The 25,964-nt window shown below is 44.6% G+C and overlaps 1 protein-coding gene across 1 annotated transcript in view; it reads left to right on the top strand.

Annotated features, from left to right (window-relative positions):
• Positions 1 to 25,964, top strand: part of SCARB2 (scavenger receptor class B member 2) — a 69,587-nt gene that overhangs the window by 16,126 nt on the left and 27,497 nt on the right. Inside the window, exons 2-5 of the mRNA XM_047719576.1 lie at positions 4,341 to 4,498; positions 17,692 to 17,839; positions 18,997 to 19,185; positions 25,023 to 25,114. Coding sequence (XP_047575532.1) covers positions 4,341 to 4,498; positions 17,692 to 17,839; positions 18,997 to 19,185; positions 25,023 to 25,114 — 587 coding nt within the window. The remainder of the gene's footprint in view (positions 1 to 4,340; positions 4,499 to 17,691; positions 17,840 to 18,996; positions 19,186 to 25,022; positions 25,115 to 25,964) is intronic.

Genomic DNA, 25,964 nt, shown 5'->3' with positions numbered 1-25,964 from the left:
TTTGCAAGAAAACCAAGGGTATAGCACTGCTTCAGATAGTTGTTAGGAAGAGGGGTCAGGGCATGGATTTTTTTTCCCACCCACGAAAGGAACTGCTGCTCTTAGCTCTTTAGGGTTCTGGCTTACTGATAAGATGCACAAACCGACAGGTGCTAGATTTCCCAGGTTTATGTGGTTATAATGAAGGTATTACTTTCCCGTATCTGAACGTAACTGAAATGTCCAGGGAGCAGACACCTGCTCTGGGTACACTTTGAAGCTCCCTTGGCTTTGTGGCTTAGGATCTGCTTTTGTAAGATCTGGCGCTGTGACTTCTCATGTGACCATCCGTGCCTTTCTTTGGCACCTCTCCGACGGCCTCCTGTCAACTACTCCTCGTGGCGCCGTAGTGGCCCAGTGGTGGAAGTGGCTGCCTTTTGATTTCAGCTCATGTCATGATCTCAGGGTGGTGGGATTGGCCCCTGTGTTGGGCTCCACGCTGGGTGTTGGGCTCCACGCTGGGTGTTGGGCTCCACGCTGGGTGTAAAGCCTGGCACTCTCATGCTTGCTCTCTCTCTCTCTGAAAGAAAGAAAGAAAGAAAGAAAGCTCTTCTTGCCTAGCATCTTATAAGCAAAGTCGGTGGAAGCTAGTGTTTAATTATTCTCTCTCTCTCTCTTTTTAAAGATTTTCTTTGTTTATTTGTCAGAGGGCGGGAGAAAGCACAAGCAAGAGGAGGGGCAAAGGGAGACAGAGAAGCAGACTCCCCGCTGAGCAGGCAGCCTGACGGGGCTCCATCCCAGGACCCAGCGATCAGAAGCTGAGCTGAAGGCAGACGCTTAAACTGAGCCCCCCAGGCATCCTGTGACCAAGTATTCCAGTACTCTGTTTTGTTGATTGAATAGATATTTATCCAAGAACTGCATCGTTCTAGACACTATGGGGAAGATCAAAGAAAAAAAAAGACCCTTTCTTTGGGTCTTTTGGCTTAGCACCTTCATTTTGAAAAAGCCAATGGCTAACCTCATTCACTTCCATACTGAGTAGATGCACTGTTCTCATTTTTGGTTGCAGATTTGGGCTGCTTCATGTTGATCCCCATTAACTTTGATTTTTAGAAGATGTTTTTGGTCCTGACCACTTTTTCCCTAAGAAATCCCAATGTAATGTGTTATTGGGTTCAAAAGAAGGCGTGATGCATCCAGTGAAAGGGGGATACCCAAGGCATTCATAGAGGAGAGGATGTCATTGCCTTGCCCTATTCTGGAAATTTATGGACAAGAAGAAGAGTTCCTTATTTTAATGAAGTCAGACAACTTAAAAAATATCTTTGGACCTTCAAAGTCCTCTAGAAGATGAATTATAATTTATGTATTATATTTCTCATAGTTAACATATCAGTTTTAGGTAGGTTAAGTTCATGTTACTAAGGTATTTCTGGAGGCTAACATGTATATACTTTGGTGGAGAAACTCTACATACAACTTGTACCACTAAGATGTATAGTATAATTTAAACCATGTACCAAGTTTTTGGTCTAAATCATGTAGGATAAGTTAAACTTAAATTGCATTCTATTATGAGTTATGTATTATCAGTATGAGTGCATTTCTGCAAGCATAGTTATGTTGAAATAAAGTTTTAAAAAGTAAAAAAAAAGTGCAGTATTTTTGTACCCATTTTTTAAAACTGTTATATGCAGAAATAGGGTCAGAGGGTAAAGAAGAGCCACACAGGATTCCAGCCCCAGCGCCGACCTTCACCCACACCCCCTTACCCTTCTGGAGCCCCGGAGTTCCATCTTGTCAACCTCAGGACCTTTGCAGTTCTGCTGTTCTCTCGCTCTCTCAGCATGACTCTCTCTCCAGCTCCTCTTCAGATAACTGAGATAGGAGACGAGATAAAAGAACGCAAGCTTCTAAAAAAAAACAAACTGCCTCAAGTTAGTGATTCAGTGGGGCGCCTGGGTGGCTCAGTGGGTTAAGCCGCTGCCTTCGGCTCAGGTCATGATCCCAGGTCCTGGGTTCGAGCCCCACATCGGGCTTTCTGCTCAGCAGGGAGCCTGCTTCCTCCTCTCTCTCTGCCTGCCTCTCTGCCTACTTGTGATTTCTCTCTGTCAAATAAATAAATAAAATCTAAAAAAAAAAAAAAAAAAAGTTAGTGATTCAGCTGCTCAGGGGCTGGGCAGAGGAAGACCCAGGCATGCTGGGCAGCGGGGGAGCACTTCACCCGGGAAAGGCTGAGCTGAATGCGGAAAGTTGGAGGAAAGGAGTTTCATGGTTTGTCTTTAAATTTTTCTGTCTTGTAGAGCTGATCTCATCTGAGAAATCACTACTGATAGTAAAAACCAAAATATTTCAATGATGTGTTGTTTGAAGAGAAATCTGACCATTAGACATTCTGAGCAGATGCCAAACCACAAATAATCCCCAGTTCTAGGGCATGGCCAACTCAGGGATGTAAGTTTACATCCAGCCCCCCAGACCACTGGCTTGACTTCAACGAGCTTGGCTTCTCTGCATCTGCCCATCCCAGAGCCACTTTGGTCTTCCCTGCAAAGATTCTCTATTTAATAATAGAGCCGTATCATTCCTTCTAATAAGTCGGAGGCCTAGACTGTTAAAATGGAACATTCTGTCCCATGCTGTGTCACAATACATGGTAGCGTGTGGTATCGTGGTATCGGACATGTCTTGAGGCTGGTCCCCTTGTCTGTTGTCACTCGGAGCCTCACGACTGCAGGTGACCTCGGTGCATGCTTCTCTTACCATCTAGTCTCACTGTTTCACCACTGGCCTTGCCTTGTCTGTACCAGTCAATCCCATTTTCCTCTTTTGATTTTCTTTTTAAAATTGTTTTCCTCTTTAGATTTTCTTCTGAAAATGTTTTCAATGTCTGTTTCTTCATTGGTTGTAAAAAAGTTGGAGAATACTGAAATTCACCAAGGAGGAAATAACAATGGTCCAGATTCCCAATACTCAAGAGTTAATGACTGTTCATACTTTGGGTTGTTTATTCTCAGTCTGTCTCTTTATCTTTCTTGTGCACTTCAATACCCTAAAAAATGAAGATTTTTCCCCACTAACAAGTTGAGGACGGTTGGGACTACTACATAGTAAGTTTTGGTCTTTAACCTGGAGTGCTGTGTTAGTCAGGCTTCCATTGCAATGCTGCATAACACACAACTCCAGGTCTCAGCGTCTTGTAACAGTGACATTTGTTTCACACTCATGGTGTGCAGGTGGCTGCACATTGAGCTTGGCTGGCTCAGCTGAGCTGGGCTGGACTCCAGGCTTCATGTCTGGTCCACACATCACCATTTTAGGGCCTTGGCTGAAGGATCCACAGCCACCTGAAGTGTGCTCTTCTCTTGTCGAAGGCTGATTGGTGGAAACCAGCCATGTTTTCTAAGGCCTGAGCCCCAGATTGGGGCATCGCCATCCCACCCACATTTCATTGGTCCGATCAAGTCACTTGGCCAAGCCTGAAGTCAGTAGGGTGGAGAATACTCCTCCCATGGGGGGCCAAGATGTATGGGTTTTTTAGGGCTGCTGTAACAAATACCACAGACTTGAAGGAAGGAAGTTCATTGTCTCATGGTTTTGGATACTGAAAGTCTTGAGATGAGGGTTTCATCAAGGTGGATGTCTTCTGAGGTCACAAATACGGTCACATTCTGAAGTACTAGGCATTAGGGTTTCAAGATATGAGTCTGGGAGGGTACCCGTAACACATAGTAAAGATGGGAAATGAAGGAAGGATTGTAGATAAAGGACCCCAGGCACTTAACATCAGTAAGGCTCAGCTTCCTCATCTTTTAAAACAGGGATAGGGATTTCTATGGTTTTATTAGGGACTGAATGAAAAAATTCCTGTGAACCCCCTGTTGGTGGAGGTGGTAGGAATGGGTGTGGTTCTACCTCTCACGGAAGGACCAAATCCAGCCATCTTGGGCCCATCACCTTGTTGTTCTACCATGCGGGCAAGCTAGGAGTAGCAGTGCTTCTCCGAATGGCCTACTTTCCTCTGCAGCTGTACCACCTGTGGAATCTTCATGACAAAGTCAATAGGGCCTTTTGGGTATTCAATCTATGACCTTGGTTTTGGTAACACCATTTGTACCCATGAGCTATGGCTACCATCTTTCCTTTATTACAAGTAGTTATTGAAGACCTTTTATGGCTTAATAGGGCTGTGGGCTTCCTGTTAACCTGAGGCACGGCCTTCCTCCCAAAAGACCGCAGTTGAATGCCTGTGGGAACAGTAAGTGAGCCAGGAGGTCAGAGCAGGGAGTGTCCCTCTCTCTGACTCTTTGTTCAAAGCCAACTGCCTCACACAATCTCCTTTTGGTTTTCTCCCCTAGAATATTGTGTTAAGGAATGGTTCCGAGACTTTTGACTCCTGGAAGAAGCCCCCTCTGCCTGTGTATGCCCAGTTCTATTTCTTCAACGTCACCAATCCAGAGGAGATCCTCAGAGGGGAGATCCCTCGGTTAGAAGAAGTGGGTCCGTATACCTACAGGTGAGTCCTGACCACATCCCTGCCGCACCAGCGGGAAATACGGAGTGACCCCACTCGGGGTGGAGTCCACTTCTCTTCCCTCGAGCGTCCTTTGTGTGCTGCATGGGGAGCACAGGTTTGGTGACATCTGTCTGAAATGTTGCTGGTGTTGGGCACATGCCTATGACACCTTGAAAGAGAAAGGCTTTGTGAACTAGGGCCAGTCTCAACCTGTCAGGTTTAGGAACGCAGCTGCCTCCTCCTGAGTTCGCTGAGAAAGTGTTTATTGAGCCATGAGGAGCTATTCCCTGCCCGCAACCCTTTTAAGGTTACCCCTTGATTCTCTTTGATGACTTTTAAGGCCTTCCTCTCTTTCCGTCCCCCACATTCCATTTTAGACCAGGTCCTGGAATTTGCTGTCTGCAGACAGGCCTTTCTGTGTCCTACTCACCCCTTTCCCCACCCGTCCTGGGCATGAGAGATAACCAAGTGGCAGGGTAGGTTAGAGCCTCTGGCAGGGATGACCAATTCTGAACACGGGGGAGGTAGGAGAATCACTTTAATCATTTTCTAGAAGATTAGTAGAGGGAAGTGCTCGGGGAATCTTGTGGTCAGAGCACTTTCCCGATGGTTGCCATACCCAGCCCCCCACCCCCACCCCCAATAACCTTTCCAACAAAATTTCTCCTTACCAAGTTTAAGAAAAATTAGAGGCAGGGAGCCTGGCTGGCTCCGTTGGAGGAAAGTGCAACTCCTGATCTCAGGGTTATGAGTTCAAGCTCCAAGTTGGGTGTAGTGATTAGTTAAAAAAAAAAAAAAATAAAACTAAAAAAAAAAAAAAAACCAACAACGTTAGAAGAAGCACACAGCAAGAATTTTTTTTTTGGGTGGGGGGTACAGAACTGCTAAATGGCAAAAATGCCTCAGAATTCTGTTATAATCTATTGCTCAATAAAAGGTTGCTGACTAATGCACATTATAAATTAGCATTGTCCCCTTGCAAGAATTCAGAGATAAAAATCTTGGTCCCATGGGGCACCTGGGTGGCTCAGTCAGTTAAGCAGCCCAACTCTTGGTTTCAGCTCAGGTCATGGGCTCAGGGTGGTGAGATTAAGCCCCGGGTCAAGGTCAGTGCTCAGCGGGAAGATCCTTTCCCTCCCCCTCTGCCTCTTCCTGCCATATATGCGTGTGCGCCCACACTCTCTCGCGAATAAATACATACATAAAGAAAAAAAAGAGAATCCCTGTCCCTGCCTCAGGTGTTCACGGTCTAGCTCTGGAGTTGAATTACCTGTTTTGAATCTTACTTCAACCACTAACTATTTTTTGTGCCTCTGTTTCCTTACCTGGAGATAATAATAGGACAGGATTGTTATAGGGATTAAATGAGCCAACGAATCAGTATTTCAAAAGTGCTTAGATAATGCCTAGCACATACTTAGTGCTAATTAAGTGTTTGGTATTATTACTCATCTTAGCAGACCGTTTTAGTCTGTATAAACCAATATCCAGATTTGTAAAGATGAACCCTGCTGTCATATAAGGGAATTTTCAATAAATACTTGGGTCTTCACTCCTAAAAGCAAAGTTCTGTATGGGTTTAATGCCTCCAGAAACTATGCACTAGGTAGAGCTGGTCTGTGTTTGTGGCTGCCCTGTTGAGGGATAATTAGAAGTTGAACTAGAATTAGGATCTGAATGTCCTGTTTATCTGTTTTCTCATTTTGCAATTTTAACCATTTTCTATTGAGATTAAAAGAAAACAATATAAAATGCATAACCATTTTTAAGTGTACAGGTCAGTAGTGTTAAGTATGTTTTTACATTGTTGTGCAAGAAATCTCTAGAATTTTTTCATCCTGCAATCTCTGAAACTGTAACCATTAAGCGACTCCCCTCCCCCGCCCCCTAGCTCCCAGTAGCCACTACTCTACTCTGTTTCTGTGCGTTGGACTGCCTTAGGTACCTTGCATGAATGGAACCGTACAATATTGGTCTTTTTGCTGTTTTTGCTTTTTCACTAAATTTTTTTGGGCAGAGCGAGACTGCCTCCATGTAATAATGAAGTCACCTGAGAACTAAGGAAAACATTTGCCCTCGGGGGCTCCGGGAACTGTTTCTATGGTCCATATCTTCATCTGAGAAAAAGAGATGTGCTCCAATCATAACCCAGAAAAATACCAATATTCCATTAAAATGCCTTCCAGGCCGTTGTGTCTGCTGATTTAATGTGCTGCTGTAGATGTGGTCACGGGGAGAGATAAGTCCTAGAAGTAAAGCAGTGTCTGTTACTCAACTCCCACCATTTCCCGTTTTAGACGGGCCAAGACTTACTTCTGACAAAAGCCCGGGAACATCTTGCTAGGGGTTGTTGACTCGGGATCCACAGGTCCCTAAGGGGTCCATGGTTAGAACTGAAAGTGGTCTGTGGGGTGCATGGGTTAAAGCCTCTGCCTTCGGCTCAGGTCATGATCTCAGGGTCCTGGGATGGAGCCTGCTCAGCTTCCCCCGTCTCTCTCTCTACCTGCCTCTCTGCCTACTTGTGATCTCTATCTGTCAAATAAATAAATAAAAATCTTAAAAAAAAAAAAAAGAAAGTGGTCTGTGACTTAGGTGGGGAAAAAATTATGATTTATCTTCAATAACCACTCACTAAAATTTAGAATGTCCTTTGAGTATAAATGTAGGCAGCAAACCACAATGATGTGAGCCGGACCCATGGCTTCATCACCAGTGGAAACGGATACTGTGTGTCTCGTGGTGATAGCTATTGCTCAAGATACTGTGCATTCTCAGAAATACTTCAAAATTACAGTAATATTTAGACTTATGATATATCTAATTTAAAGTGTCAGTACGGAAGCATGTATATTACCATATCACAGATTTTTGTAAATGATACCTGTATTTTGGTAATCGGTTTTCTTTGTAGTCCTGAGTATTTTAGTCTCTGTATGTTAAAACTTTATCTGAGAAAGGAGACTGCCCCGGGGGGGGGGGGGGGGGGGGGGGGGGCAATGGCCAGTGGCACAGATTAAAGACCTGAGAGCAGATCCAGTCCTTTGGAAAGCAGGTCGGTCCCTCACTGATTGCCTCGTATTTCCTTCCTCTTGTTTTTCTCCCTGCCTTGGTTTCTCTTCTGTTCCGCTGCCAAAATGATTTCCCAAAGGGAGATCTGACATTTCCTTCCCTTCCCTGCTCAGGGCTCTAGTGACTCTTCCTCTGTGATATTCCAAGCCTGAGCAATCTGGCTCCTTTCCTATGTCTAGCTTTTTTGTTTTATTTTAATTTCAATTTATTTTTTTGGCACTCTCAACCTAGGCTTTTATACTCTGACCAGAGCTATCCAACAGAAATTTACTATAAGCCACATATGTAGTTGAAAATGTTCTAGGTGTCCCATTTTAAAAAGGTGAAATTAATTTTAATATTTTATTTACCCCAATACCATCCCAAAGAATGCCCTTTTGACATGTAATCAATATCCAGAATTATTAATGAAGTACTTTACATCCTTTTATTTTTTTAATACTAAGTCTTTGAAATCCATAGCACATCTCATTTTGGACCAGCCAGGTTTCAAGTGTGTGATGCAGCCACATGGGGCTGGTGGCTGCCGTGTCGGACAGTGCAGTTCAGCTGTGTTCCCGTGGGTTGTTGGTCCTCAGACGCAGGACTCTGCCCTTACGTGCTGGTCCCTCAGTCAAGAATGAATTCACCAGGACGCCTGGGTGGCTCAGTCTGTTGTGTCTGCCTTCAGCCAGGTCTTGATGCAAGGGTTCTGGGATCGAGTCCCGCTGGCATCCGGCTCCCTGCTCAGAGGGAAGCCTACTTCCCCGCTCTGCCTGCTGCTCCCCACCTTGGGCGTGCACCTGTGCTCTCTCTGACAAATAAATAAATAAAATCTTAAAAAAAAAGAAAAAAAGAATGAACTCACCACTGCCTTTCTCAGCTCAAATGGTGCCTCTTCCTGAAACTTTCCCTGACTTTGGACGAGCTCTCCCTGCTATGTGTGTCTGTTACAAACGGACTAGAGGCATTTTAACCGTTGGTTACGTATCTTTCTTCCCCATACATGGAAAGCTCCAGGAGGGGCAGAAGTCAAGTCTTTCATCCTGGAATATCCAGTGGCTGGTAAATACTTTAAAACAAGTGAATGAAACATCCTCAGCGGTGGCTTAAATGCACAGGGACACAGGAGAAGGAGTGGTTGAAATCCACAGAACGCGGGTAACACGGCTGGAACTACGGGACTTAGGGAAGCTGGGGGCCAAGCATGGGTTCAGGAGAGGAGCAGGGTCTTGAAAATGAATGCCTTTGTTCAGAGCAGCCGCTCACATGCACGGTGCGGACCGACCACCCAGCGTTCCTGGCAGGGGCGAGTGGGTCGTGAGCTGGAGTTTGTAGAAAAACGTGCCTTTTTAGCAACACTTGCAGCCCTTCTAGTGAGCCCTCTGCAGTCATCTAGTGGATCTGATCTAGTGGATCACTTGTGTTTTAATTATGTTATTGTTTCCACAAACAGAACATTCCAGTACCTCCTGCACCAGTACTTGGGCGTTCCATGGGCTCCCTCCCAGCTGAGTCAGCTGACTTGATTGGGTCCGCAGGAGCCTGGGGCAAGGGAAGAGGAGGGCCTGTGGGCCTCCCGCTGGTCGGTGTGGGTTGGTCTTGGTGGTGGGAAATCTCTTGAGAAGGGGGAAAGGCCACCCCACGCTGAGCTACAGGGGGCCTGATTAATTTGACAAACGATTTAACGTGGCACGTTTCCTCAAACTTTCACATACTGCTAAGTTCAGGATATTCCTGTTTTTGGAAAAAGATGATGGCAGTTCCACCCTAAAAACCAGTCAGTCCGGTTTAAGGAATGTAGGGCATTATTTACATGTGTATGGAGCTGTGGGTTGAGCAGTCCTGGATGCGCCTGTTAGCCCAAACCAAACTGGCCTCATGGTCCTGTGCTTACTGATACATTTGCCTAAAACGTATATACAATTTATGATATCTTCATTGGCTTCTGCGAGCTTCTTGAGATTTTTTTCATTTTGTCAGATTTTTTTTTCTTTTTGGGCAACTATTAGCATATCAAGAATTAAAGAGAAAAATGCATTTGTCCAAGGACTCTTTCAACTAACGGACGGTCATATTTCTAAGACATATTTGCTAAATTTACAATACCCCGTTAAAATATCTCCCATTTGAGTTTCCTAGCTTTGTGGTTTGGATTAATTTCTTTTTTTAGGCTCATGTTACTGCTTTGATAGGAAAGGGAAAGACGTGAGGGACAAATATATGTGCATTTTTATTTTTCATTATTATTCATTCATTTATTATTTCATTCATTTTATTATTCATTGACCATTAAGCAGTACTGGATTATGAAATAACCAACATATATAATATCATGTGTAGCATTACCTTTAAAAGGTACAAACTGTATTTTATATTGTTGACCATAAAAGTAGAACGGTCAGTTATTTTACCACAAAATGGTTTTACTCAGGAATAGCAGAGGAATTACGGTTCAGGACCTGCTAGCCGTAGGGAACCTTAGGCGAGTCTGGAGATCAGAAGAGAAGAACCTTACTTTACAGAAAAAAGGAGGAAGTTGGGAGGGGCTGTGGGAAAAATGAGAATTCAGGGTTTCTTGTTGGCTGAGTTGTGATCCTCTAGTCATCTAGCTGAGCTTGTTCCCGGGCAAGGAGAAAATGTTCCTTCTTACTAGCTGAGCTTGTCCAAGGGCAAGGAGAAACTGGGTTGTGGTCTGCACCTGAGGACAAGTTGGTAAGGTGTGAGAGCTCCCCCTTCTGGCCTCCTGGCTTTATTTTAAATGAGGGTTCTTTGATTGGGTTTCACATTATTCTAAAAATAACATATAAGCAGTAAAGATAAACTTGAAAATGGAATAAAGGAAGATAAGACAAATTGCTACTATCCATGGTTCCACTGTCTCAGAAATAACCAATGCTAACATTTTAGTGGGTATCTTCTCAGTCATTTTTCTGTGGGTGAGTTCAACTTTTATGTGGTTATCCAACTATATATCTATATATGATATGCACGTACATATACATAATATGTATATTCTGTTCACTTAGTATTACATTATAGGTGTTTCTCCATGTTATGTCTTTGTCGTGTAACTGAACCCAAGTTCATATGCCCAGCATGCAGGAAAGCCAGTCACCCAGACAAGGAATGTGCAAGGAAAGCGTTTATCGGAGAGGCATCCAAATGAAGAGACAAGGAGAGGCCAGGCCTCAAATCTGCCTCCCCAAAGGGCTTGGGTTGCACGTATTTAAGGATAAGGAGTCAGAATGTCATGAGGTGTATACATTGAGTGGAATATGCTGATTGGATATGGGGAGAAGGGAGGTGTCCTCCTTTCTCAGCATGTGTGTGCATTCAGGAATCATGTCTCTTCTTGGGCTACATGTTCATTAAATGACAGCAGAAGCATGATAGGTGGGGCAGGGAGAGGGATCTCAGGGTGTGTCATCCTAGAGTTTACTTTCGTTCACTCCCCGTCCTTTCTGCCCAGCTACAAGAATTCTTCCCCATTTGTTCCAGTCAGTCTTCACTATTCTTACTGGTAACGATTCAGCTTCTCCAAACAGCCTCCTAAATCAGTCTGGTTGACTGGCGTTTCCTGAGGGTAGAACAGTCAAGCACGTGTTAACTCAACATGTTGGGTTCAGTCTTTATACAGATACATTTTCATGTGGATGATCTTCCGGAGCTAGGGGCAATATATTTTAGCACTTTACTTAACCATTCCCTTCTTGGTCACGTAGATCAACTGTCATTTCGTTATTTGGTTACGACACAAAATGACCATTCTCCCCATTTCTGAGCTTTAAAAGTCCTATTCCCTTCAAAGATTTGAGATTCAAGTGTATTTTCTTGTAGTTCTTTTGTTTTACATTTAAGTTCTTAGGGATCTAATTATCTCCTTACAATTTAGCAAAGGTAGGAACTTTGTTTAAACTTTTGAATTCTGTCCTGTTAGCCCTTTGGTCCTTTACTCATCTCCAAGGCCAGCTGTATACAGTTTTTTTTTTTAATGCCAAAGAGATGATAGAAAATTTAGAAATGACATAGTTATTGCTCATTATAAGAGAATCCTTATCTCTTTCTCTAAACCTGATTTAGACTCTTCTCTGATATCATATTCCCCCCTCCTCAGGATAGAAACAGAAGTGGCTTTAGATAAATTAGTTTTGTTTTTTTTTTTTAATTTTTAACTGCTTGAAAGTAAGCAAAATAGGAAGTGATCCCTCCTGCGCCCCTCCTCTTTCTTATCATGTACAAAAGGTGGTGGCCGGGTACTTGTCGGTTTTTTGAAGGCACATGGCAGTCCTGGCTGACTTAACTGGTAGGAGACAGTTGGGTCAGGGGAACACTTCAAGGATGGGGGACCACTTCTGTCTTCAGGAGTGAAGCTATTTCTTGGACACCCCCAACAAATGCAGGCGGTGTTCTCCCTGCTGACTGCCCCCCTCCCCAGGTTTTCCTCAGCATTCTACTTTGGGCTCTAGGTTTTTCGGTCTTTCCCTTGGTTGACTGGGCAGTGATAACAGAAAATTAAATACAGGTGCTACTCCACATTGTTGGGGATAGACAATATTCTTCTACTCTTCAAGGTTCTTCTAACTGGTCTAAGAATTAAATTGACATGAGACAAAGATTAACAGGAGAAAATAAAATTTAATTATATGCCCATGAGAAATCCATGTAAGCATGAGATTCCAAAGACAGTGAGGCAAAGTGAGGTACGTATGTCATCCTGAACTAAGAAGAGGGTGGGAGTCTGGGCCTTCCAAAGGAAGGAAAACAATTCGCAGAAAGATGAAGAAGAGTGAATTTGTGGTGGAAGGTTTACACGGCCACTGAGAAACAACGGGATATATAAGACTTTGATCAAACAGGCCTTGCTCGATTTCTCCCTGTCTACCTTGCCTTGTTCATATTCTAGTGTGAATTTGTGGTGATGGCTGTCTTCTGGAGCAGGTCCTCTCTCTAAATTCGTTTAGGCAGTTAGCGGGAGGTCAGAGTTTCTTCCTGAGTGGATTGGGCCTTGATTGTTTTCAGTGCAAATAATCGATATGCCCAAGTGGCACGTCTGGAGGCAGTTCGTTCTGAACCCCTACAGCACCCCGCCTTGCCTTCGGGCCGTCTGCCCTCTCTTCCTTGGCATCCCGTCTACTCTGTGACTTGACTTCTTCTCTGACGTGGCTGTGCAGCCCGGAGCTGCAGGCTCTTCTTAAAGCTTCTCTTAAAGCGTCCTCCTCCTTAGGACCATAGTTTTCTCCCAGCTCCATGTAGGAAACACATCCTCCTTCACGCTGTGCTGCCTGCCCTCGCCCTCTCTCTGCCTCGAATTGGAAGCCCCCTCCTCTCCCACCTGGGAGAAGCCTCCCCCTTCCAGAACCTGCTCCTGCAAGATGCTGACCTCAGGACTCCCATGCCAGCGGCCATCCCTCCCTCCTCTGGGTAGCTGCCTAGCACAGAGTCAGCATCAGAGCACTTTCCACAGGCAAAATGAGTCAGCATCAGAGCACTTTCCACAGGCAAAATGGCATTGGAGTGGCTGTCCTCGCATGCTATGCTGTGGGATTCTTGCAAACAGGAACAAGATCTTTGCGTCTCTCCATCTCGAGAGCTCTGCTCAAGCCTGCTTGCACGTGATATTGGTAACTAGCGCGTCCTAAACACTTAGGATGTGCCAGACACATTCGAACTGGATTACAAACTTCCGTGGATTTCATGCTCACAGCAGCCGTCCAAGGAAGGCATGTTATCGTCTCCATTTTACAGATGAGGAAACTGAGGCACAGAATCAAGAAGTAATTTCTGAGTCACAGAGCTCGTGACTGAGGAAGCCAGGGTCAAATGCAGGCCTGGCAGGCAGCTCCCCACCCACGCCGCACCCAGCGAGCTCATGACTTTCCACTAATTCTCAGCAGAGCGCGGACGAGTGGAGAACCTAATGGCGAAAGATGAGGGTTACGTAGTCCCGCCTGGAGCTGATTTATCAGGCATCTCAGAGGAATTAGAGATTGCTCTGATGTTCATTTTCTAGCTACTTAAAGTTATTCCTTCTGGTTTCCTTATCTTGGCTATTGTTCGCCTTCCATGACGGTGATTTTGTTTAATCATTCAGGAGTTTAAAAACTTTTTCGTTTTAAAAGTTGGACTCTGTTTTGTTTTGTTTTGTTTGTTTGTTTTTAAGATTTTATTTATTTACTTGGCAGAGATAGACACAGTGAGAGGGAACATAAGTAGGGGGAATGGGAGAGGGAGAAGCAGGCTTCCTGCTGAGCAGGGAGGCTGACGTGGGGCTTGATCCCAGGACCCTGGGATCACTACCCGAGCCGAAGGCAGACTCTTAACAACTGAGCCACCCAGGCACCCCATAAAGTAAGAACTCTGTTTTAACCAAAAATGATTTTAAATTAACTATCTCTGAAATCAGTCTCGTATTTACCTGCCTGATGAAGTAGTTCATGGTGTATAACTCAACCTTTTATTAATGTCCAGGGCCATCACTGTGACTAAAAAACAGTAAGCCAGGGGCGCCTGAGTGGCTCAGTCCCTTAATAGTCTACCTTCCACTCAGGTCATGATCCCAGGGTCCTGGGATCGAGCCCCGCCCCACATCAGGCTCCCTGCTCATTGAGGAACCTTCTTCTCTTTCTCCCTTTGCCGCTTCTCCCTTCTTGTGTGCACTCTCTCTCTCTCTCTCTCTCTCTGTCAAATAAAGAAATAAATAAAATCTTTAAAAAACAAAACAGTGAGACATAATCTGAGCCTGTGATGTTCTGGACCTCAGTAAGAGATTTATTAGCATCTACTAAGTATGAGGCACTTCAAGTACAGTTCCTTAATTAATTGTGTAAGCATAAGATTTGCTTTGCCTTTTTTTTTTTTTTAACTCTTGTCTCTATTTCTGGAAGTTTCTTTAGTGTTCTTGGATCTGTAGAGCGGTAATCTCTCCCTTCTTGCTCTCGGTCTGCTGTTCCCCAGGAGACTGCCCTGCTGGCGGCGGACTGTTGTGGAGAAGCTGTGGGTGAGAACGGGTAACCAGACTTGTTGCTAATATTGTTAAAATTCCCCTCCTTCCACAGCGGCCTCCCAAGGTGCCAGATAAGAGGCTTGGGAGGGGAAACATTTTGGATTTCCTCCACCAGTTGCTGTTCTAAGAGAGCGAGGCCCCTCACCATCCCTCGCCCGGCCTCTGCAGGGTGCGAGGCCCCTTCTGACCGCTAATGAGCACTGTCCTCTTCCAGTTACAACACAGGCCACATGTCAGTCATTCCTCAGGGAGGCTGGTGGCTGGGGAAGTCATGTGGTTCACTGTGAGTGACCTGACATGGTCCCTCCATGCCTGCCAAGGGAATTAAGTATCTCTGTGGTCTGGGAACCCTTGGCTTTGACCTTTTGAAATGTATTGAGAAACCGTCAAGTTACCGAGGGCCTAAAGTGATTGGAACCTCTATGCTCAATTTCCCTTTAAAATGTTAGGTTCTGGGACGCCTGGGTAGCTCAGTGGGTTAAGGCCTCTGCCTTCGGCTCAGGTCATGATCCCAGGGTCCTGGGATGGAGCCCCGCATCGGGCTCTCTGCTCAGCAGGGAGCCTGCTTCCCCCTCTCCCTCTGCCTGCCTCTCTGCCTACTTGTGATCTTTGTCTGTCAAATAAATAAATAAATAAAATCGTTAAAATGTTAGGGTCTTATAGAGTAAACAATAAAGAAAACATTCAAAAAGCCATCTTCAGAGTCAGTGAATAGAAACAAACATCCACGAAGCAGGCTCCAGGCTTGGAATTATTCTGGCCTCTAATTTCGTGACATCTGGGTTCAGTGAAAAAAAATGTTAAAAGCTTTTGCGAGATTATCAGTTTTCATCATTCATCCGAAAACTTGGCAGAGTTCGTCCCTGGGCTTCTGCGCCTCGGGGGGTCGGCTCCCGGCCCGGCTTTCTCTGAGGGCAAGCTGGTGTTCATCCTGGGGTTACTTTTCCTGTTTTCCTTAGCGGTCAGCGAGGCCACCGTGGAGTCTGGACCGCAAGCACAAAGAACTGTCCCTAGAGAAGGCTGTCCCCCCTCACCTCCCTGAAGGAGGCTCTGGGCCACTGGGGTTTCCATTTCGAGGCTCTGTGCTCAGAATTGGAGGCCGAGGGAATGGAACTGGTCGAGCTCGGGTCCCTCACCATGGCCAAGGGCAGGAGAGGAAGGAGAACAGGGCTCTGAGCTGAAGAGAAGGAAATGAGTGGGCGTCAGCCGGCGGGGCTGCGGCTCACTGCTGACCGACAGCACGAGGCTCGCTGCCACGTAGGCCTCTGCCAGGGTCTCTACTCTTTCCTCGCACCTGCAAGGGCGTGTAATTTCTCCCGTTCGGCATTCGTGGGTTTCAGCCGGCAGACACTTACAAAGGAGGCCACATGATGTGGCAGGAAGAGCCCCGCGTGTGAGTTAGAAGACTTGGGTTCAAGGTCGGACTCCCCTGATGCCTGTCCGTGCCCTGTGTCCCCGTCTGTAACAGCGGGACAAAGCCGCTTAGCTCCGTCTGGGCCACAGCCTTGTCATAAGGCCTGAATAAAATCAGATGAAATCGTGTGGTTAAACCCTTGGAGAAGCCGTGCAGGGTCTGATATTTATTTCTTGTGCATAGCTTGGTGCTTTATGATAAAGAGCAAAGACATCTATTTTAATGCATCTCTGTATTTACCTTTGTTATTCGCTTGTCTATTTTTATCTTAAATTCTAGGAACTGAGATATACAAGGTTCGTTAGTCTACCTGAGGCATCAAGATGAGTCCCGCCATAATCTAGACGATGTCGCTAAGCAGTTTAGTGCCGAAGACATGATCCCAACAGCCCCCTCCGCTCTGCAGCGTTCAGGGGTGTAGCCATGGTCAAGAAAGGCCTGGGAGGAGGTGGGGGGTAGTAGCCTTTGTACCTTTGTCAGAATTATAAACTCTTATTGATTAGCTGTGTCCAATAGAAATATAATGTGAGCCACATACTTAATTTAAGATTTTTCCCATAGCTACATCTGAAAACAAAGCAAAAAGAAACAGGAGCAATTAATATGAATAATATATTTTTATTTTACCCACTGTATTTAAAGGAGTATTATTTCAAAGCAGGTAATCAATATAAAACAATTCAGGAGAGATTTTACTCTCCTATTTTGGTGATGTTTTTGAAATCTGGTGTGTCTTTTACCCTCACAACATGTCTCAGTTCCGATTAGCCACAGTTCAACAGCTTAGGAGACCTGTGGCTATGGGGTCAGACAGCTCAGCCCTAGATGGAACCAGAATAAGACGAGGCAAGCAGCAGAAGGAGAGAAGCAGCAGAGACTGGAATTCAGTGAGCACCGGCTATGGACCAAGCAGGGCCAGGACTAGCAATCATTCACTGGCCGAACAAATTTATAGGATCCTGTTTTTATTTGGAATTTTGATATTTTGCTCATCATGAATGTTTTTGCATTAATTTGGATTTTTAAAAAAATGCATTACAATATGATTTACCTTCCTATTGTAGTGTTGTGTCCTGGTGACTGTTATATTTTGCACGCAAAGCAAGTGCCACACACACACACACACACACACACACACACACACACCCAGCCCTAGTGAGGTGCTGGCTCCAGGCACTTCCTGTGAACTTCCTAATACTCCATCCGGGGCATGAACTTGAACCAAACTGAGCTATTTACCAAAAAGCAGGAGCCATCTCCTCTAATTTAAGTAAGCCTTGGGCATTTATTTTGTTCAATGAATTTTCAACTGAATTCAAGTTAGGAATAAAAGAACTTTGGAAAATAAGTTGAAATTCAGACTGAATCTGTGAACTGAAAATTTTGAAAAATTTTCGGGTGCAAACTATAACACAGGAGAGAGTTCATCGGCCTTGATTTCCTGGTCAAGGGGACCCTGGACCATCGTGCCCCCGGCCTCCCCCCTTGTAGGGGAAAAGAATGAAAAGGACAGTGTTTTGAGAAGACTGTCCGAGGCCTCATTTCCTTCCCACATTCCCCATATTCCACTTATTCTCCAGCCTTTACGGGGTACTTATCTACAGGCTCTCTCCGTAATGATTATAGTGGGAATGTTGTGTTGGAAAAAACTTTGATATTAAAAGAAAGGTCAAAAATTGCTTTTTACAGTGGTACCGGTTTCAAACAGAATCCTCTTTCTTTTAGGGAACTTAGACACAAAGCAGATATTCAATTTGGAGATAATGGAACAACGATTTCTGCCGTTAGCAACAAGGCCTACGTTTTTGAACGAAATCAATCTGTTGGAGACCCTAAAGTTGACTTAATTAGAACATTAAATATTCCTGCGGTGGTAAGTAGGCATTTTCATTATCGTTATTGTGGCTTTGAGAAGCAAGGAAAACGCTCAGTTAAGGCTGTTACGTTTTTACATTTAAGAGTTATGAAGTTATGTTAAAAATAAACATCTATAAAAATATAAATACATTTTTACACTTCCCTTCCTTAGAGTTCATCTGAGACTTTTTCCAGACTTTTTCAAATAGTGACATAATCTCAAAGATGTTTTCAATGCTCCAAAGACAAGATCTTTTCAAATGGTGACATAGTGCAAATTTTAGGACTCCCCACGCCCAGTTTCTTGCTGTGTGTTCAGGATCAGCTCTTGTGCAGATAAATATGGATTTTTTTAAAATAGGGATTTTGGAGGGGGGTAGGGCGGAGAGTGAATAATTTTTTAAAGTTTATGTGCCCCTTGTTTTGGTTCGGAAGGTCCAGCAACAGAATTGGCATGCCACTTCTTAGTTTAGGTTTCAATCTTAGATTTTTTAAATTCCCAAAATATATACTGACACCCCCCCCCCCCCCCTTAATAAACAGCAGAGACGGGGCTGAGTGCAGCCCAGCAGGATTTCCCTGGGCTCAGTTACAAGGACCAGCCCATCTGAGAAAGATGCAGGAGACCCAGGGGACAACTTCCCTGTTCGCCTACAGCAGCCCCCTCTGAGGCTCCCACTCTGAGTCCTGGGTGGCAGCGACCCATGCCGCTGGACACTCAGGGCGGACGCAGGACCCAGACATGACCAGAGCCTGGATTTGACCTTGTCCGTCCGCCCCCCCCCCGCCCCCCGCCCTTGGCGGCGGGGTCCGGCTCAGAGGGACGGCGGCGCCACCTCGTGGCCGGAGATGCCAGCGCGGTTACGAGCGTCTCTCGGTCCCCGGGCGTGCGGAGGGGACCCGAGCCGCCTGCGGGCGGGCGTGCCCAGCTCACACTTACAATCCACAGGGCCCAGAAGGGACAGGACCTGAAGGGTCTTGTTCTTGCACACGCAGCCAGGGAGGCTCTTTCTGCCTGACTTTGCGGCTGTTCGGTCTCAGCATCGACTGTTAACGCTTCCAGCCCTCTTTGCCGGAGGGAGGGGCCGTAGGAGCGCGGGGGGGGGGGTGGGGGGGTTAGAGGGGCGGGGCGGGGCGGGGGCTCTGCCCCCTGAACCTGCCTGTGCCCCTCAGACTGCCATGGAGTGGGCGCAGCTCCGCTTCCTGCGGGAGCTCATCGAGGCCCTGCTGAAGGCCTACCAGCAGACGCTCTTCGTGACCCGCACCGTGCACGAGCTGCTCTGGGGCTACAAAGACGAGATCTTGTCCCTCATCAACGTCTTCAAGCCCGAGATCTCGCCCTATTTTGGCCTGTACTATGGGGTAAGTTGATGTTTCTTTTCAGAACCTCTTTATTAAGCGGGTGTGGGGGGGGGCACTGCGCGCCAGATTCCGTCTTCGCTTTGGGCTTCTACCAGAAGACCTGGCATTCTAGAGGTCTTGTAGAGTTTGTGAAAAATAAGAAAGTATTTAATTTTTAGGGGGAAAAAAGTGCTTCTCCCACAATTCCAACATGCTACCAGCACCGACTCTGAACGACAGCAGTTATGAAAAATACATAGAGTGACTGTGCCACTCATCAGGTGGGATCTTTCCAAGTGTCATAAATTTTAGTGATCAAGGCCAAGTCTCCACCGAGCCCATGCATCACCTGACAGGGACAAATAAACGAAACAGGCACATGTAATCCACAAGGGGTGGTGGCTCCATGCTACATTTTCAGATGTGCCGTTCACCAAAGAGTCTGGATGATCTGAAACTGTGTCGCTCATCTGTGATTTCTTATGCTCGTAAGTGGAATTTTGTGTGGTTCCTGGCAGATTTTATTCACTTTGACTTGAAATTTAAAAAAAATTTTCAGGTTTCAGGTAATTACTGTTCAAAGCATATGTTATTGCTGCCTGAGTTTCAAATGCATTTTAGTTCAAAGGAATTTTGAAAATCCGTCTTCCCTCCATGAAAAAAAAATATAAATAAATAAATAAAAATCAAAAATAAAAACCTGTGTGAAACGGATGGTGAGAGGTTGGTAATGACAAACTTAAGAAGAAAGTGTTAGATGAAGGGTGAGGTCTGAGACTGTGATGCATTTCCTCATCTTTAAGTTTGTGGTTATTCCCTGGTTCTCACTACTCAAGAACCTCACTCTTATCCTGTCATCTTCTAGTATGTTCCTCCATGTCTGTGGCAAAGGCTGATAATACTGCCCCTGTGCCGTCAAGGGTATACAAACCTTGGACACCATCCAAACAAAATAGTAAAAAAGTTTTTAATATGATTTATGTAAGAGTTGGAGGTCCTGGGACTAGGGCTGGGCTGAGCCTGAATCCTTCACTCTGGGTGAGTTTGATAAATGCTCACTAGAAGATCCCATCTGATAGGAGCCCAGCTTCCATAAGACCAGAGGAAGCACCAATTTCTTCTTAAACTGTGGCTGGACCTCCCTTCTTGAAAATACTTGAGGAGAACTTCCAAGGAGAGAGAAACGCAAGCAGTCTCCATGCCCAGCACAGAGCCCGACTCAGGGCTCAGAGCTCACAACCTGGTATCACGACCTGACCCCAAATCAAGAGACAGGGGCTTAGCTGACTGAGCCACCCACGTGGCCCAACAAAGCTTTCCTTAAGGCCCTTCGGGTCCCAGTGACTTCTGTCCACCTGCCAGGTAGATCCTGTCCCTGAGACCTCAGTATTTTTTTTTTTTTTTGGCAACTTTCCATTGTATAGCCTCCTTTTTTTGTTTTTATATCATTGACTTCATCAGACTTATAACTAAGATCCTTCTGTATCTCTTTAAAATGTAACCCACGTTTATGGACTCGTTAAGAAATTGGCATTTTTTGCTTTCCCGAGGCAAGGACGTGTTGTTTTATGTATTTCTTTCTTTCTTCCTTTCTCTGTCCTTGCCCTTTGCCCCTCCTTGCAGACACCACCATATCCTCACAGGGCCCCGCTAGAGAAAAGCCCTGTCCCATTGCTCAGTAGATTCGTATGTGGTGTGGGTCTCCCACAGCCAGGAACAGAGCATAAGACCTGCAAACAGAGGGCCTGGATTGACGTCCTGACTTTTTCACTTCATAACTGTGGGGCTATTTCTGAATCTTGGTTTCATCATGTGTGACTTAAGGCTAAAAGTGTCCACGGTTCCAAAGCTGTTTTGCAAGGCTAAGTGAGAAGTCCATAAAAATGCTTCCAAAACTACAAATCATGGTATGCATTTCAGGAGTCGCAATCCTTTCCCCCCATGCCTGGCTCCAGAGAGGACCCTGAGTTTGTATGAGTGACTCGTGAATCTTTCCATTTGGGCTCCAGACACACTACCTGAGGTGGTGTTGGGGAAGAGGCAGTGTCTCTTGTCGGTTTGTCATCTGCTCTGGTCAAATACTGATTCTTCAGCCAATAGCAGGGGAGTTGGCACCTGCGCCGCCATCCATCCGAAGACCGGAACAGGCTGCGTGGGGGGAGGCACACCGCCCTCGGCACCCACTCTTTTGCCCCTGCCTGAGCCTGGCCGAAATCTTTCCTGACTCCTGGTGGGCTTGTGGGAGCCTCCCCCTTGGATGGACCAGGCCATTGAGCGCTCTCCCTCCAAAGACTCTAGTGACAAGATAGCCAGACGATTACTGGGGAGGGACCAGGTGCGAGGACAAGCAGGATAAGTGATGCAGACATTGGCACAGAGCTTCCGAGAAGAAGGACCAGGTTAAATGCCAGATGCTCACATTGCGTTTTGCAGGGCCAATCAGCATGGTTTTACCCATTGATTTTAGGGCATCTCTGGTCTTGGCATTAGAGCGCATGCGCACCTGCCACTGGAGGTGGGTTCTGGGGTGTATAAAATTCTAGTTGTCAGAAAGTGCCTTTGAGAGGTCGGCCCATCCTTCGGGGGTAGGGGTGGGGGTCAAGCTTCTGTTACGGTCATGGTAGGACTGTGGTGGTCCTAGCTCAGGGCCCCCCTCCGCCTCCCACAGTAATATGTTCCTTGAACCCAGTGCACAACCGTGCCAGGACAACATAAAACCTCTTTATTCCTGCTTGTCCTCAAAGAACAAACGTTCCAGCAGGAGACAAGCATTCTCATGCAGTGTCTGACTCTCGAGCAGAAAACAGCTGGGTAGAACCCTTTCTGAATTTCTGTGAAATATTTAAATGCTTTTCTACTTTGCTTAGCCCCTATCTGAGTTAAGTGGAGGACTTTAGGAATCAGCATCCATTCAGTTTTTTATAAAATTGGTGGTTCGGCATTTTTTTAAGTGAAGTATTTGAATTTTCTCTAAGTTGGTATAATGTTCACAGTGCTCTCCCTAAAATGTCCTTTTTCTCATATCTTAAAGTCATTTGAAGCTTCATGTGGGGAATACGATGTGACCATTATGGAGGTGGACTGAGTTGATATATTGACATAGTTGGTGCAATTATGTTAAGTGATGGAAACAAGAACCAAAGTAGGCAAAACACATGAGAAGAGAATTCACAAAGAGTCTGAATTTTTTTAAGGCAGAGCTGAATGATGTGAGAAAAGGGTTCAACCTCAGGGAATAGAGAAATGCAAAAAGAGCTAAGAAACCTTGTTCATTTTGGGTTCATCTAATTAGCAGAGTTTAACAAAAGCAACTTGGGGAATGTAAACTGATTGACTCTGCTATTTCCACCACCTTCTAGCGGGCTGACCTTGAACAACTTGATAAAATGTATCAAAAGGCTTAAACATGTTGGTGTTCTTTTCTCTAGTGATTTTATTTCTATCGGTCTGTGTAGAAAACAAAAGTACTGACAGTGCTTTTAAGCATAAAGATATTCATACAATATTATTTGTAGTAGCAAAAAAATTCAAAATTAAATATCCAATAATAAGAGAATAATTAATTATTTCTACATAATGTTGTGGAGTCATTAAATTATACCCTTGAAGAACTTCTGGTAACAGGGGAAATATGTTAAGTAAAAAAATGTGTGTGGGGGGGTGCCTGGGTGTCTCAGTGGGTTAAGCCTCTGCCTTCGGCTCAGGTCATGTTCCCAGGGTCCTGGGATCGAGCCCCACATCAGCCTCTCTGCTCAGCAGGGAGCCTGCTTCCTCCTCTCTCTCTCTCTGCCTGCCTCTCCATCTACTTGTGATCTCTATCTGTCAAATAAATAAATGAAATATTTTTTAAAAAAGATATAATTCACTTATCATAAACTCACTATTTTAGAGTGGACAATTTAGCAGTTTTTAGTATAGTCACAAGATTGTGCAACCACCACCACTAGGTAATTTTAGAGTATTTTTGTCATCCTCCCCCCCCAAAACCCCATAATCAGTAGTCACCTCCATTTCTCCCATTCCACTGATCTACTTTCTGTCTCTATGGATTTGCCTGCAAATCTATAGACATTTTTTAATAGTTAAAAGGATTGTGTCTTTTCTGGTTTTCTTTTTGCTTCTGCAAAGAAAAGTAAGATCATGCTTTTCGTTTGAGACAGAACACAAGAAATCCCCCCACACATGTGCGCAACCTCTCTCCTCTGGGAGAGAGCTGGGACCGCTGGTGCTAGACAGGAGTGGCCAGGCTGGCCCCAGCTGAGAGAGGAGAAGAGTCAGGGCTCTGTGTGGGAGCTTCTTCAGAGCCAGAAGGAAGGGAGTTTGGGAATGGAGCTTGGCTTTGTTGGGCAAAAAACAATATTAAAAAAACTCAACATACATGCCCGCTCTCCAGATGGGGCCAAGAGGCACTGCCTCTGATGGACCCATCTCTGGCAGTTGGACATTCATATGCAAGTTGGATATTCCTGTAAATGGAATCATACAATATTCCAACTTTGTGTCCGACTTCTTTTATTTAGCATCATGTTTACCAGGTTCATCCACGTTGTAGCAGGTATCAACCCTTAATTCCTTTTGTGGCTGAGTTCTATTCTGTTTTACGCATAGACCATACTTTGCTTATCTGCTCATCAATTGTTGGGTGTTTGGGTTCTTTCTACATTTGGGCTCTTAAGAATAATGCTGCTCTGAACATTTGTGCGCAAGCTTTGTAGGGACGTTGACTACCTTGGAATGGAATTCTCTTGGGTATACAGGGAGAAGTAGGATTTGGGGTCCTATGGTAATTCTGTTTGACTTTTTGAGGAACCACCAAATTGTTTTCCGCAGCAGCTACACCGTTTTCCATTCCCACCAGCAGTGTGTGAAGGCTCCCATTTCTCCAGATCCTCACCAATGTTTGTTATTTTCCTTAAGATTTATTTATTTTAGAGAGAGAGCATGAATAGGAGAGGCAGAGAGAGAGGGAGAGACGATCTCAAGCAGACTCCACAATGAGAGCGGAGCCTGACACGGGGCTCGATCTCATGACCCGAGATCATGGCCTGAGCTGAAACCAAGAGTTGGACGCTTTTCTGACTGCACCACTCAGGAGCCCCGTTTTCCTTTTTTTCTTTTATCGCCATCCTGGTGGGTGTGAAATAGTGTTGTGGCTCTGATTTGCATTTCCCTGAAGACTGATGGTGTTGAGCATCTTTTCATGTACTTGTTGGCCATTCAAATATTTTGGAGAAATATCTCTTCAAATCCTTTGTCCATTATTTAATTGGGCTCCTACTTTTTAAAACCATATGTAATAATATGATTCATATGGTATTTAGTCAAATAGTCACCGTATTCCTGGTTCAGTCTTATGTGACAATTACATCCAAATAGGATGGTTTCGTGAAGCTTAAGTTTCTCAGTTACTGTATCGTCAGGGTTCTCCAGAAAAACAGAATCAGTAGGAGATCTAGATCTACTACCTGTATCTGTAGTATCTATCTAAGAGATTTACATGTATTAAGGAATTGGCTTATGCAATGGTGGGGGCAGCTGGTGGCCGGTCTGAAATCCGTAAGACAGGCTGGCAGACTAGAAACTCAGGCAGGATTTCTAAATTGCATAATTGGGAATTCCTTTTGTCCAGCAAACTTCAGATTTTGTTTTTAAAACCTTCAACTGATTGGATGAGTCCACCCACATTACCAGTGGTAATTTACTTGAAGTCAAATGATTTTAATATTAATCATATCTACAGAATACAACACTATCTAGACTAGTGTCTGACCAGGCAACTGGGCACCATATTCTACCAAGTTGACACATAAAATTAACAATCATGGTTTCTTAAAATGATCCTATTCACTTATTTTCAGAAAAATGGGACTAATGATGGAGACTATGTTTTTCTAACCGGAGAAGACAATTACCTCAACTTTTCAAAGATTGTGGAATGGAATGGAAAAACGTAAGTGTAACAGTTTACTAGTGTAATTATTTTTTAAATTTCTGTTTAAATTGAATGTCCATTTATATATTATTTCAAAAAATATTAACACTGTCATTTTTTGCATGAAAACTCTATAAATATGTAAAATATCTTTGTAATTACTATTGTATAAATCAAGATTGGGGCAACACACTTTATAAATTAAATATCAGTGTTTTGTAGACTGCTCACGGCGAGGCATACGTTACAAGCAGGGAAAACTTTCACTTTCCACGTGGTCATTGAATGATGTGTAGCTACAGCACAAATACTTTAAAACCACTTGTTTTGGGGGGAGAGGGAAGAGTTTCTCTTTTTAATTTAGTGATTGTGGATTGTTCACGTGTTTTTCTTTAAGGGTAAAAATACATGTGAGCTCACCATCATGGTATTCCAGAAATATATTTTAACATTTATAACTTAAACTACTTCCAAAAAGTTGCTGAGACAACTTGCAATAAAGCTACGGATAAGCCAAGATACTTTAAATCAGAGGAATTAGAAACCTTGGAGAGAAAAGGAGGGTAATTCTTCAGGGACAGAAGTAAGAGGAACTCTGTTCTTGAACATTAAATTTACATCTAAGCTTCCCAGAAATATGGGCAAAAAAAACTGGTGTGGAATATAAGGGAACCTCTCTGTGCTACCTTTGCAACTTTTCTGTAAATCTGAAACCATTTTTAAATAAAAAGTTTATTTAAATTTTAAAAAGCACCCATGTCTGTGTACATAAACATACATTTGTGTATACACACTTCAGAATAGGTCACATCCCTTAAAGAATATGTGAGAAGCTGGTAATAGTGTTGCCCCTGGAGGGGGAAACGTA

This window comes from Lutra lutra, chromosome 2 (assembly GCF_902655055.1).
Source record: "Lutra lutra chromosome 2, mLutLut1.2, whole genome shotgun sequence".
Lineage (NCBI taxonomy): Eukaryota > Metazoa > Chordata > Mammalia > Carnivora > Mustelidae > Lutra > Lutra lutra.
This window is presented reverse-complemented; position numbering and strand designations above follow the sequence as displayed.